The sequence below is a fragment of the Lactuca serriola genome, chromosome 9 (assembly GCF_051521515.1).
Source record: "Lactuca serriola cultivar US96UC23 chromosome 9, Lser_US96UC23_V15, whole genome shotgun sequence".
Classification (NCBI taxonomy): domain Eukaryota; kingdom Viridiplantae; phylum Streptophyta; class Magnoliopsida; order Asterales; family Asteraceae; genus Lactuca; species Lactuca serriola.
Genome location: NC_136416.1, coordinates 10,321,439 through 10,336,121, shown reverse-complemented (window position 1 = coordinate 10,336,121; position 14,683 = coordinate 10,321,439). Strand labels below are relative to the sequence as shown.

Below are 14,683 nucleotides of genomic sequence, written 5' to 3'. Positions count from 1 at the left end.
TAAATATATTCTTTTATTAGAATACGTATATATATATATATATATATATATATATATATATATATATATATATATATATATATTGTATTAATAACAATATACCATATCATTAGTCGACAATTGGATCAATTCAAATATCTAAATATGTAATAACTGCGCATTAGCCAAAAAGGAAAAATAATTAAGACTTTATTTCTTTTTCTATAAACGACATTTTATTCGACGCAAATCTAAAATAATAATAAAAGAATATTGTAATATTAAATGTAATATTAATATTTTTTAATGAGATTTTTGCAGGCTCCAAGGGTAGAATAGGTATTATGAGAAAGGGAGAAAGGACATCACGTGCTTTTAATTTGTTTACTCACAGCGGAAAAAAGGGAGCGAGAAAACGCTCCACCAAAATTGAAACCAAGGCGCCAACCATTCTAATATCTCCCGCCTCTCTCTTCAACCTTCTCTTTATTTCTTCGCCATTTCCCTCTACCACTCAATTCCTCCACTTCCCCATCTCTCTCTCTCTCTCTCTCTCTCTCTCTCTCTCTCTCTCTCTCTCTACAAAATCCAAACCCTAGCCGAAATGCACGGACACCAGCCCCATCCGGTCACTCCAGGCGGAGCCAGATATCTCTCCGATGATTTCTTTTCTAAAAAAGGAAAGCGACGCGGCAACTACAACTGTGGCCGATGTGGTCTTCCGAAGAAAGGCCACGTCTGTCACCTACCACCGCTATCAACCACCGATTCAAACTCAGCGGCTGCAACTCCGACCGATTCTGCAACCTCATCCGCCACCCCCACTATTCCGGCTTCACCTCCGCTATCTGCTGTTCGCCCGCATCAGCGCCAGCAGCGGTGCTCTAAGCTTCGACGAGCTTTGTCTTTTGACAATATCGATGTTCACGATTTACCGGAGTCGGACGACGAGGGAGGGGAGGAGTGCCTTTCACCGGATGTGGAGTTGGATGTCGGATCTGGTAAGTTGCCGATGAATTGCTTGTGGGAGGTGTTACGGAGGTTGCCGCCGCCGTCGTTGCTATCGGCGGCAAAAGTGTGTAAGGGATGGCTGGATGTTTCTAGACGGCTTTGGAAAGCTGCCGAAGAGCTTCGACTTAAAGTCCCCGCTAAGACTCAAGTTGGATGCGTGGGATCGGTTTTACAGAAATGTCCGGCTCTTGTTAGATTATCACTTACGATGGAAAGGTTCGATAATCTCAGATCTAGAATTTTGGTATCCGATCGGACTATTTAGTTTTATACGACGTTAAACAGATCGTTTAAGGAGGTTTTTTAACAATTACATTACGAACCTCAGAGTGACCAGTCAATGGACACAAAATGGTGATTCTTAAACTAGTTAAATTGACCTTTCAAAAAACTAATTAATTTGATAAAAACCGACGTTGAACACTCAGATCTCGCAGATAAAAAAGAAAATCTAATGAAAAATGGTAAACTTTGGTTGATTTGTAAGGTGATTTATATTTTGCAGTGACATGGATTCAACTATGTTGGCCTGCATTGCCTTTTCCTGTCCGAATCTGGAATCTCTGGAGATCTTCACGTGTGAAGGCTCATTCAATCGCATTACTGGGTATATTTCCCAACTTGTTTATACGGTTTTAGTACCTTTGCTTTGGATTCTGCTGGATTGTGTTACATGTCTATATATAATCATACTTTGATAACTTTTTTCTTATATTATAAACAATATGTTTTCACAAAAACGGACTCACCTATTTTTATTCTACTACTTCCAGAAAGTAATTCTGTATCGGGTTCAGAATATGATTGATTTATCTCTTCAGATTATGCAAACTCTACCTCTCAATGAACTAATTTGACTGAGTTTAGCTGCACTTTTAATCATACTGTTTAGGTTTTAATGTTATGTATGCTGGAAAAGGCATTAGTTGTCGCAATTAGATTTGGTTTTGCAGCCACTGCATCTCTAATACGTAGTTTGTAGCGTGTCTTCTGAATCAATAAAGTTTTTATGGCATTGTATTAAAAACAATTTTAGCTTGTTGTCTATAGGCAATCAATCCCAATTAGATTTGGCTTTGTAGTCATCGCCTCCTTAATCTATCTGCATCTGAATGTGATTTTGTTTGTATGCATGATTTTAGGGACGATTTGGGTCGTTTTGTTGCTGATAAGCGTTGTCTGAAAAGTCTTAAGATGGAAGGGTGTTCTAACCTCGCAAGCTTTGTTCTCTGCTCCACCACTCTCTCCACTCTTTGGCTTTCAGATCTTCATTCCCTTTCAAAAACGGTACTTATCTTCAAAAGCGCTTTTAAGTATTACTATCTACAAACCCTTTTATTAGATTCCGTGTTATTAACATCTTTTTTTTTTATCTGAATTAGGTTTTCAATGTTCCCAATTTAAACGAGATATCCCTTGATTTCTCCTGCCAAGAGAAAGATACCACTGATCTTACTACCATGATGGATGGGCTTGGAAGAAGCTGCCCTAAATTACAAAACATTCACATTGCCTCTCTTAAACTTTCCCATTCCGTTGTCCTTTCTCTCACTGCTGCAAATTTAAGGTACACCAAGTAATTTACAAATCATAATCATGTCTAATCAGTTATCAGGCTCTTTAAAAAATACTAAAACATGCCATAATGGGTTTCATTTTAGGTGCTTGCGTATGTTATCACTTGTTCTTGGATCAGAAATAACCGATGCATCTGTTGTTGCAATTTCTAAGTCATACTCAAACCTAGAATTGCTTGACCTCAGCGGGTATGTTTTCACTTATTTTAATTATTTGTATTTTTATAACATTATTTATTTATTTTTCATTTACTGATGGTATTGTTGTATGTTAATTACAGGTCTAGCATAAGTGACAGTGGTATTGGGATGATATGCAATGTATTCCCTGAAACCCTAACAAGACTGCTTGTTGCTCTATGCCCTAACATCACATCAAGTAATTGTTAATGCACTTGCTTCATATTGCTATAAAATCAGTTTTTGCATTTGACACCAATTAATTAACATTTGATTTTGATTTGAATTGTGTAATAATCAGGTGGTATCCAGTTTGCCACAGCCCAGTTGCCACTTTTGGAACTGATGGATTGTGGGATGACAATATGTGATTCAGAGTCAGACACACAACATCCAAACAATGATACAAACTCAAAAATATCACCAAACAGCAAATTGCATCTTTTATATCAGAAGTTATTTATAAAACATGCCCGTTTGAAAAAGCTCAGCCTTTGGGGTTGTTCTAGCCTTGATGTAAGAACAGTTTAACCATTTTTTATTTTATTCATTTTTACTCCAATTTTGTTACTTAACCTCTTATCTTTACTTTTGCAGTCCTTGTATCTAAGCTGCCCTAATCTCAATGATCTAAACCTGAACTCATGTAAAAATCTGAATCCAGGTAATTTTTATAACGTCTTATATAATTCAATAGCTATAGCATGTGTGATGCATCTTCTCTTTTTACTGAATTTCAATTGTCTGATAACAGAAAAATTAGTACTGCAATGCCCTAAACTGGAAAGTGTGCATGCTATTGGTTGTGAAGATGTATTAATCGAAGCAGTTCAAACTCAGGTGAACTATCCTTTATGCTTATTCTATAAAAAATAAAATTAATAGATTTTAAAAATTTAATGGTATTGGTTAATACTAAACTCTTGTATGATTGTATAAATCTCAGGTTTCCAGTGATTCTGCTCCTGTTGAAGACCGATTTTCTCGCAAGAGAATGGCTGATGGTTCCAAGAGAGTTAGAATTCCATTTTCCTTTAGCCAACAGGTACATATATATATTATTTATTTACACTCTGAAACATAATATAATTAAAATGAAAAAAAAGAATAAAATTGTATTGGGAAATTTGCAGTTATTGGATGATGAGAAAATAAGTTGGAAGGTTCGAAAGAGAAGGTGCAGGGTGAGGGTGGTTGTGGAGTAATAAAATTACATTGGTGTAGAAGCTGTTATAAAATATAAACTATGTGCAGTAGATTATTCATTCTGTTGTCCAAATCAATCTGTAATGAAGTTAAGTTGCTAGTTCACAGGCTTAAACAAACTTTATATTTTTATTATGGTATCTTAATGTCATTGCAATAAAAATGCCATGCATATGCAACCAAGTAAAACCGCTTTATTCTTGTTCTTCTTTTGCTTTTGATCCATTTTTACTTAAAGTTTCCTTTATACTATCTTATGAAAATGTTGTTATTTCAAGTCATAAAATAATGTCTTTTCTTTTTGGTTTGATTCATTTGTGTTCTACTTTTACACATTTTAATAGTTGTATTTTTAAAGTGCCTACTTATATTATTACTAATTAGTTTTAAATGATTTGATTTATGTGATGTAATTATTTGGTTTAATAACTAACATTTTTTATTTTTTAATATTAACACTCTTGAAGTTTTTATAGTACATGTGGGTTTAAAATAATACAACCACAATCTCTACAAATTTGTAAGGATGTATAAATGTTTGCTGATTTTTGGCTGCTATTTATTTCAATGATTTAATTTTGTTCTATTTTGTTACTTCCTAGTTAATATATTATCTAAATGATGATTTGGTATTGTTATTTTAGTGCTAAAGTCATTAAGTTTACACTATATTTCTAAATTGACATTGTTTTTTTTTGTTTCAATACTGATAGTGTTTTTAAATTTGTTATAATTCTGATTATTTATCGGGTCAATCTAGTTGCTTGTTGATGTACATTATAGGTTGATGTGTCAAATTTGATTTTTATTTTACAAAAGACAATGATTTTATTTTTTTAATTTTGACACTAAGTTTTTATTTTATTTTTTAATTTTGACATCCTATTTTTTGTTCTAAATTGAACATCATTTTATTTTTATTTCGTTCAATGTTACCATTTTCTAATTGAAACCATGTTAATATTTGAAACTGTATAAATTTATTTTTTTCATTTAAAAACCACTTTTCTGTATGAATACAAAGCTTTTTTTTTTACCTAATTATGATGGTCTTGACCCATCATAATTAGGGTTTCTCGGTTGACATTATGTTATTGGTTAGAAATTATGGGATTCCCATCATGTGCTAATTATAAATGGGCCTAACTCTTTATATTCAGGGTTTACCATGCTTGTCGACAAATATGTTAATATCTTCATTATTGTTAGTTGCACATAAACTTCAAAAGAGCAATCATTGTGAGGTTGAGAGCACATTCTTTTGGAGCAATTAGTAAGCAAGATGTATTATTTTGTTTTGAGAGCTCAAACAAGGTGTAACCATTGTGTATGATTGTAATTGTTCTTGGAAGTTAATAAAATCCCCCCATCTCGTTCGCCTATGGATGTAGGTTAACTTAATCGAACCCCGTTAAATATCGTGTTCACTTGATTTACGTTTTTTCAAAAGTTTTATTTCTGCAAGTTCATCGAAGTTTGTTTTGATATTTGTCAAAAATGCTTAACTTGTTTTGTTGCAACCCAACAAAAAACAAGATATTATATGTTCATGAACTTTAGATTTTGCATGAAATCCAAATTAAGTTGTCTCAAATTATCCCACATATGGTATCGTGTTGCTTTGTCAACATGCCACATTAGTGCCACATAACCAAATAGTGCATGAAAAATATGGTTATAATATAATTAAGGGTTTAGGTCATTTTTGGTCACTTAACTTTTGGTTTTGTGCTCATTTGGTCACTCAACACTTTTTAAGTTTTAAAAGGTCATCAAAATTTTGACTTTGTACTCATTTAGTCACTTAACTTTTGGTTTGGTCACTTAACTTTTAGATTTGTGCTCATTTAGTCACCTAACTTTGTAAAATTTTGCTAATTACTAAACTTTTGAGGAAAATTAAAAGTTTAGTGACTAAATGAGCACAATTTTAAAAGTTAGGTGACTAAATGTAACCAAACCAAAAGTTAAGTGACTAAATAAGCACAAAGCCAAAAATTTGATGACCTTTTAAAACTTAAAAAGAGTTAAGTGACCAAATGAGCATAAAACCAAAAGTTAAGTGACCAAAAATGACCTAAACCCTATAATTAATACATATTTATACATAACATTATGGTTTGAATGTAAAAAACCTTATATTTATATAAAAAAATGAGTTTTAAATGAAAAAAATGTATTCATACGATTTCAATTGTAAAATATTATTTAGACAAAATTTCACAATTGGTCCCTGTGGTTTACAAAATATCACACTTTGAGGACTTCCTAGCAAAAAGTCACGCGACTGGTCCCTGTGGTTTGTAAAATTACATGAAAGGTCCTCCTACCGTTAAATCTAACTTTTCTGCTGTTAGATTTTAAGGAAAAAGACTATTTTGCCCTTGTACCAATATTGCAATACACTACAAACCTCAAGGACCATTCGTGTAATTTTTTAAATACGAAATTTTGTATATATATAAATTATAAATATAAATTCTCGCATATATATAAATTATATATATATATATATATATATTCAACAACTTGATATTTTTTTTAATCTTTTTAACATTTTTTTATAATTTTAGTTATGTATGGTTTTTTTTAATGTTTTTATTTATTTTTATTTAAGTAAATAAACTTAAATTCGATAAACCATATTGAAACTTTTTTTTTTCTTAATTATGAAATTCAACGCTAATGTTTTTTTATTTTTTTTTTTAATTTTGTTGTTATGGTTTTTTTTCTACTTTGATGTTCCATAGTTAATATCGTTAGCAACTTTATGTTTGCATTTATCATTATCAATATATATATATATATATATATATATATATATATATATATATATATATAGTTATTTATTATTCTTCTATTATTTTTATTTATTTTGATTCAAGTAATGAAAAATAGAAAAACAAAAACAAAAAACTCAAACACCAAAGTTGTAAAATACTCTAATATATTGATACATTTTAAACATTTCATATTTTTTTGGTTTTTTTTCGCAATTTTCTTATTAATTTTAGTTATTTATGGCTTATGTAACTTTTTTTATTATTTTGATTTGTGTAAATAAAAAAGGTATGTTTATTTTCTTTATTTATATTTGTAAATATAACTATTTTATTTACGCGAATGAAAATAAAAAAAAATTAAACAAAACCATAAATAACCAAAATTATTAAAAAAAAAAAACTTAAAAAACTCAAACACCAAAATTGTAATATACTCTACTATATTCATAAATTTTACACTTTTGGAAAAGGTCAAAAAAATGTTATCAAGTTGATGAAAAATAAAACGAAACAAAAAAAATAAAAATAGGAAATAATTAAACAATAATATGAAAAAATTAAAAAAATAATACAATAAAATTTAAAAAAATACGAAAAAACCAAAAAATATGAAAATTTAAAATGTATTAATATATTAGAGTATATTAGAATTTGGTGTTTGAGTTTTTGTTTTTTGTGTTTCTATTTTTTATTACTTGAATCAAAATAAATAAAAACAATAGAAGAATAATAAATAATTAAAATTATAACAAAAATATAAAACAAAAGGTCAAATAAGGATAATGATAAATGCAAACATAAAGTTGCTTACGATATTAACTATTGAGTGATAAAAAAACATTAATAGTAACGACATAAAATTGAAATAAAATAAAATAATATTAACGCTTCAATTCACAAATAAGAAAAATTAAAGGAAAAAATAATTTCGACATGATTTATCGAATTTAAGTTTATTTAATTGATTCAAAATAAATAAAAATATAACAAAAAGCCATAAATTACTAAAACTATAAAATAAAAATAGAAATCAAAATGTCAAAAAGATAAAAAAAAAATAAAATAAAATAAAAAATAAAAAATAAAAAAAAAGTTATCAAATTGTTGAAATTATATATTTACATATATATAATTTATATATTTACAAAATGCGAAATTTATAATATATATATAATTTCATATTTAGAAAATTACACTAATGGTCCTTGAGGTTTGTGTGTATTGCAATATTAGTACAAGGGCAAAACAGTCTTTTTCCTTAAAATCTAACGGCAGAAAAGTTAGATTTAACGGCAGGATGACCTTTCATGTAATTTTACAAACCACAGGGACCAGTCGCGTGACTTTTTGCTAGGAAGTCCTCAAATTGCGATATTCTGTAAACCACAGGGACCAATTGTGAAATTTTGTCTATTATTTATACGATTCCAAATGAAACAAAAAAATAATGTTCGGTTTCGAACAAAAAAATGGAGTGCCACGTCATAAAAACCGAACAAAACTGAAAAAATGATCAATTTGGAACAAAAAAATTTGAGTGTCAAGAATGAAAAAAAATTTTAGTGTCTTTTGTAACATCTTTTTTCAATTTTGACATGTTAGCATGCCACGTCCTCAAAACTGACATGTCATCATGTCATGTCTGCAGACAACCGGGTTAACTGGTCAAGTTGGTAGAATTGTAACAAACTGGAAAACACAGTTCAAATTTGAGATAAACAACACAGTGTCAAATTAGAATTTGGTATAAACTTAATGAGTTTTGTGTTATTTATCTAAATCAAAATGTTGATAATAGAAAATTTTAATATGTTTTGAATTATTTGATCTAATGACATATGTTTGAAATTATAATGACTAAGGTGTGTTTGGGGTATTAGCTGATCTTACCAAACATATTACCTTAGCATTTTTATTTTGATTCGGTTGGCGTATGTTGGTTTTGTTTCGTACAATTTGACATCCATAAGTTTGCATATATAAGAGTTATCCCTTAAATACTATATCAATTATTTTTCTATAAATACCTTCATTTGTTTATTACTATCTCCGTCCAAAATTAATTGTCCACATTTGACTTTTGAAGTCTTTATTCTTCAAGTTTGACCTAAAATATTTTTGTTTTTGATAGATAATATTTGATGCAAAATATATGAATGAATTGTATTTTAGATGTCTTTTATTGTTATAAGTTTTTATCAACTACTATATAACATAAATAAAAATATTTAAGGTCAAAGTTGAAGAAAAAAGACTTTAAAAGTCAAAAGTGAACAATTAATTTGGGACAGAGTAAGTAATATTTTATTAAAACACAACAATAATACTTATGTTACTTAACTTCTAATAATAAAATAATAATTAAGTTCCAACAATATTCTACGTTATTCAATTTTCCAAACTTCCAAATAAATATTATACAAAAAAAAACATTACACTTATTCAGTTCTAGCCAGAGATAACATATTAAGAAACACTATTTCAAATGATACTAGTTCTCCGAGACCCGATGTACTATGTAACATGCAATGCATCTAAAAGTTCAAATACTTATGTTACATAATTTCTAAAAATAAAATAATAATTAAGTTCCAACAATATTCTATGTTATTTAATTTTCCAAACTTCTAAATAAATATTATAAAAAACATTACACTTATTCAGTTCTAGCCACGGATAACACATTAAGAAACACTATTTCAAATGATACTAGTTCTCCGAGACCTGAGTTACTATGCAACATGCAATGTATCCAAAAGTTCAAATACTTATGTTACTTAATTTCTAAAAATAAAATAATAATAAAGTTCCAACAATATTCTATGTTATTTAATTTTCCAAACTTCTAAATAAATATTATACAATTTTTATTTACACTTATTCGGTTCTACCCAGAAATAACAGATTAAGAAACACTATTTCAAATAATACTAGTTCTCTGAAACCCGAGTTACCATGCAACATGCAATGTATCTAAAAGTTCAAATTATACTACTCCTCATCCTAGTTTTTCTATGACAAACAAAAATAAGCAGTATAGAACATTTTTCGGCTGGAAGGTGTAGTCCCATAGAAACCATATTTTTTTCTCTGCCAAATCACTATCATGCCATTTTTATCACAAAAATGTGATTTTTTTTGCCATACATTATGTGTGGTGCCATGCTTTTTTAACAACATAATTTAAATAAAAACTTCATATTTAATAAAAAAGCATAACATTTTCTTACTTCAAAATAAAAAACATAATATTTCATTACTTTAAAAAAACATAACATTAAATTAATAATGTCATAAATACTTAGAAAATAAAAATAACTAGAAAATTTAAACCTACAAGCATAAAAAAAACACACAACAACAAATTAAAAATAACTAGAAAATTTAAACTTATTTAGCATAACGTTTTTTAATGTCGGCTTTAACCGTCAAAACAATTTCAAGATCCTTCCCGCTCATATGCGATGTGTCCATCATGAGTACTTTCATGTCACTATCCATTTGTTTGTGAATCTCTCTCTCTCTCTCTCTCTCTCTCCCTCCCTCTCTATTTATTTATTTAATTTCTCATTTTTCCGCTCAAATCCTACATGCTTAAGCAAGGGAGCTTCAATTCAACATTTATTGGTTATAGATATTAGTCTAAGTGCAATGACTACATAAGCTCTCCTGGATGGATTTCAGGTACACGCTGCAAAACATATTATGCCATATAAACTACCAGATTGCCTTTTCATAACTCATGACTTTTCATTAGGAATGTGAAGCCAAAAATATACTATAACATATATTGGCTCAATTAAACATTTGAGCTCGCATCAGATCATCCCATGCAACACTTAGCAACTTAAGTTTAAACTAATACTAGATCCAATTTTTAGATTATTATTTCAAATCTATTAAAATTTTTCAAAATTTTAAATTTTAATTTTTTTAGCAATTTACTTTTTCGACCCCTTACGCCACACTTATTACATACAATGCCCTCATTGTATGCATAAAATAATATAAAGTAATATAAAAAGAGAGAAAAATGAACATACTCCCCTAGGATAGAAGTGGCGAGATCGATTCTGAATGTGTGAGTAACTTGAACATCTTGAAATATAAAGGATGGAACTTGGATCTTTATATATAAGTAATTGTGTCGTGAAAATCTGAACCCAGACTTCAATCTTCAACAAATGTATTTTAGAAAACCTTAAAAGCATAATTCATCAATGTGGGAAAGCATACACCACATTGAATGGTTGAGAGAAAATGACCCAAATTACCCAAATCACGTCGTGGTGTTAATGAGTATGGCATGGTCTCGACTGAAAATTCGTCTGGAACCACGATGATTTCCAAGGCAATGAAGTGAGTTAATTGTCCACGTCGTGTAAACTGAACGTCACTGAATGTAATTGCAAAGCAATTCTTTGATGCTAAACCGATTATAACAAATCATATGAATGCTTTTCAACTCTTCCAAAATTCTATGACTTCTTTTTACTCTCTCTATCTCTTAATGGACTTAGAAAAGCAACTCCACATTTATTAAAGATAGTGGGACTCAAATCATTACTCTAAACGACACTACTTCTCTTGAACGCACTTATCTCTCATCTCTCAACATAATCCCGCTTATGGAAATACACCTAATCTGCAGCAAAGCAAATAAAAGTGGAAAGAAGAAAATAATCATCCAATATTTGGTTACAAGTTCAAATCAAATTAAAAACAAACCAAACTAAAAAACAAAATAAAACGAAAAGATAGAACTAATAATCATCATCTCCTTGAGCTCCACTCGATCCTGCTCCATCTCCTTGTCTTGTCCATAAGTCTTCCCATGTAGGTATGTACGAGCGATGAGGTGACATCGTAGGAGGTCGTTCCATATTCAAATGTGTAAATAAAACGTCAATCGCTTGGTTATGGTAGTTGACAGCTCGACAGAGGTTGTCTAAATAAATATATACGCGACTTTGAAACGAGTCGATTGGTATCCCACCCTCAAATTGTTGTGGTGGTTGCTGCGTTTGGCCTCTCTCTCCGCAGGCTCTAATGTTGCGCCTTCCCCACCCGTGTTTACCACAACCCTCATAACACTTAAAGTTTGAATCGTCAAATCATTGTCCTTGAAACGCGTAAGGTTCCTAACAAAGTTAGGACTCAAAATACCATAGGATTGGGCAAGTAGGGTGACCAAATGCCCACCTGTAATAGGACTACTAGGCCTTGAACTAGATGCCTTTCTTCCCAAGAATCGCGCAAGCATGTAAGGAAGGTCACAAAAAACCCTGGGTGTAAAGATGCTCCAAAGATAAAACATATTCTAAATAGGAACCTTATCCCCGTGATGTTTGTGGTTGGTCGAGAAAGTAACAAGACGATGCAAAATTGATAAATGGGAGTCCGTATTTGTCCCTCACATACATCACAAGAATTGTACTCGTGATTCGAAATGCTTCTCCAAAACTGGACATCAATTAATCCCAAAGTGAAATCCCGAACACAACCTTGTAATAACAACACAAACTGAGGTGACTGCTGAAGGGTCCATGTTATGGTTTGGGCTAGGCTTTTGGATGTATAGGTCTTTTTGTGCTTTGGGTCTTGTAATAGAAGTGTTTTTGGTGTGTTTACAGCCAAGAGTGTGTTTACGGCTGTAAACCTGTTTACGGCCAAGTCAGTTTACGGTCATGTTTTCTTTTCTATATATATATATATATATATATATATATATATATATATATATATATATATATATATGATCAGTCTGTGTCTGTTGTTGGTTGTTGATGATCTATAGTGTTTACAGTCATTATTAGAGTTGTACCGGGCGTTTTCTGAATATAAACGTGTGCAAGCTTTGATTCATTCTTTTTCTACTTAATTCTCATCTTAATTGATTGTTAGATTGCATGATCACTGGTTAAGATCTTGTTTCCATGAACTTACAATTGGTATCAGAGCAAGTCCGGTGTCAAATCATCTTTCAATCACGTTTTCGATCAAAGAAGCTCAGTTTTTATCATTGTTCGAGACTGGATTTGGTGTTTTCGTGGCAAAAGAGGTTCAGATCTGAAATAAATTTAGGTTTTCATCAAGTTCTAGGCATTTACGGTCAAGTGTTTACAGCCATAAACTCCTTTTCACGACCGCAAACAAGCATCTTCATTGACCGTAAATAGGCAATCTTGTTTGACCGTAAATAGATAATCTCCCCCTCTAACACCTCTAACTCCTGATGAAAGAGAGTTCATGTCTAAATATGCTTCTGCTGTTTCTCAAACTTTTATAAAACTTCTCTTTCCTGAGCAAATTGCAAATGAGTTTATGGCAGATCCTACTAATGAGATCGTTTCATCTGAAGTGGATCATTCGGAAAATGATGGAGTTATTAACATTCACAATCTTCCGTTTCACTCAATGACATCAGCCAGGAGATACCTTCTCGCATTCAACGCAATCATCCGATCGATAATGTCATTGGCCAGCTGGGCGATGGTGTTAGAACAAGAAGCCAGAGTGGAGATGTTTATCAATGTCTCTATTCTTGGTTTATCTCTCAAATAGAGCCAAAGAACGTTGAAATGGATTTGAATGAGCCCAGATGGGTAGATGCTATGCATGAAGAGTTAAATCAATTTGAAAAACTCGGCGTTTGGATGCTGGTTGAACTTCCTAAGGGCAAAAAGTCTCTTGACACACGCTGGGTATACCGCAATAAGCAAGATGATTCAGGAGTCATAGTGCACAACAAGGCAATATTGGTGGTTCGTGGGTTTAGACAGATCGAGGGTCTTGACTACACTGAGGTTTATGCTCCAGTGGCTCGCTTGGAGGCTCTCTGTATCTTTCTTGCATACGCTTCCTACATGAACTTCACTGTTTATCAGATGGATGTCAAGACAACCTTCTTGTATGGCAAGGTGAAGGAAGAAATCTACGTTGATCAACCCCCTGGGTTTGTTAACTCGAAGTTTCCTAATCATGTCTACAAGTTGGACAAGGCATTGTATGGGTTACATCAAGCTCCTCGAGCGTGGTATGCAACTCTCATAAAGCACTTGCTCGAACATGGATATTCTCTCGGCACTATCGATCAAACTTTGTTCATTAAGCATGTAGGTAATGATCAGATTCTAGTCCAAATCTATGTTGACGAAATTATCTTCGGGTCTACAAGCCCACAACTTTGCACAAAGTTTGAAGGAGTGATGAAAAAGCGGTTCGAGATGAGCTCGTTAGGAGAGATGACCATGTTTTTAGGGCTTCAGGTCCAACAAAGATCAACCGGAATCCTGATCCATCAAGCAAAGTATGTGGTCGATATACTTGAGAAGTTCGGGTTTCAAGACGCAAAACCTGCCTTGACGCCAATGGCTAAGAGACCCCTGCTGACTCCAGATACTGACGACGAATCCGTAGATCAAACTCACTACATATCGATGATCGGATCGTTGATGTATCTCACTGCAAGCCGTCCAGACATAATGTTTGCAGTTTGTCAATGCGCACGCTATCAGGCTAATCCTAAACTTGCACATCCTACTGCTGTCAAAAGAATCTTTCGGTATCTCAAAGGCAGCCCAAATTTGGGTCTTTGGTATCCGAAAAATTCTGAATTTGATTTATATGCATTTGTTGACAGTAATTATGGAGGCTGTGAGCTTGACGTGAAATCTACATCATGAGGGTGTCAATTCCTTGGTGACCGACTGGTGTCTTGGTAGTGCAAGAAACAACACACCGTCTCAACCTCAACAACAGAAGCCGAATATGTTGCTGCCTCTGTGTAACGCCCGGGTTTCAGGACTAAGCATTTTTGACAATGTAATAGTCTAGGTCAAATCTTGTAACTCTTTTTGAAGTAATAAAGATGAAATATTTGAGTATTATGTGAATTATGTGTATTTGTGTGCTTATTATTTTATTATAAATATATATTTAATAAAG

The 14,683-nt window shown here is 31.7% G+C and overlaps 1 protein-coding gene across 1 annotated transcript; it reads left to right on the top strand.

The window, feature by feature from the left end:
• Positions 1-411: 411 nt before the first annotated feature.
• Positions 412-4,160, top strand: FBL17 (RNI-like superfamily protein). Its single transcript, XM_079020769.1, has 11 exons — positions 412-1,206; positions 1,496-1,597; positions 2,133-2,277; positions 2,373-2,557; positions 2,652-2,756; positions 2,849-2,946; positions 3,049-3,263; positions 3,345-3,411; positions 3,502-3,587; positions 3,694-3,792; positions 3,881-4,160. The coding sequence occupies exons 1-11, from the start codon at positions 584-586 to the stop codon at positions 3,950-3,952; spliced, it is 1,797 nt and encodes a 598-aa protein (XP_078876895.1). The 5' UTR covers positions 412-583; the 3' UTR covers positions 3,953-4,160.
• The last annotated feature ends 10,523 nt before the right edge of the window (positions 4,161-14,683 follow it).

What these genes read in the sequence shown, in the direction of transcription:
- FBL17 (XM_079020769.1), top strand. Translation starts at nt 584, where the DNA reads ATGCACGGACACCAGCCCCATCCGGTCACTCCAGGCGGAGCCAGATAT. An exon ending in GGGGTTGTTCTAGCCTTGAT is followed by an intron (nt 3,264 to 3,344) that starts GTAAGAACAGTT and finishes TTACTTTTGCAG; the next exon opens with TCCTTGTATCTAAGCTGCCC. An exon ending in TCGAAGCAGTTCAAACTCAG is followed by an intron (nt 3,588 to 3,693) that starts GTGAACTATCCT and finishes TATAAATCTCAG; the next exon opens with GTTTCCAGTGATTCTGCTCC.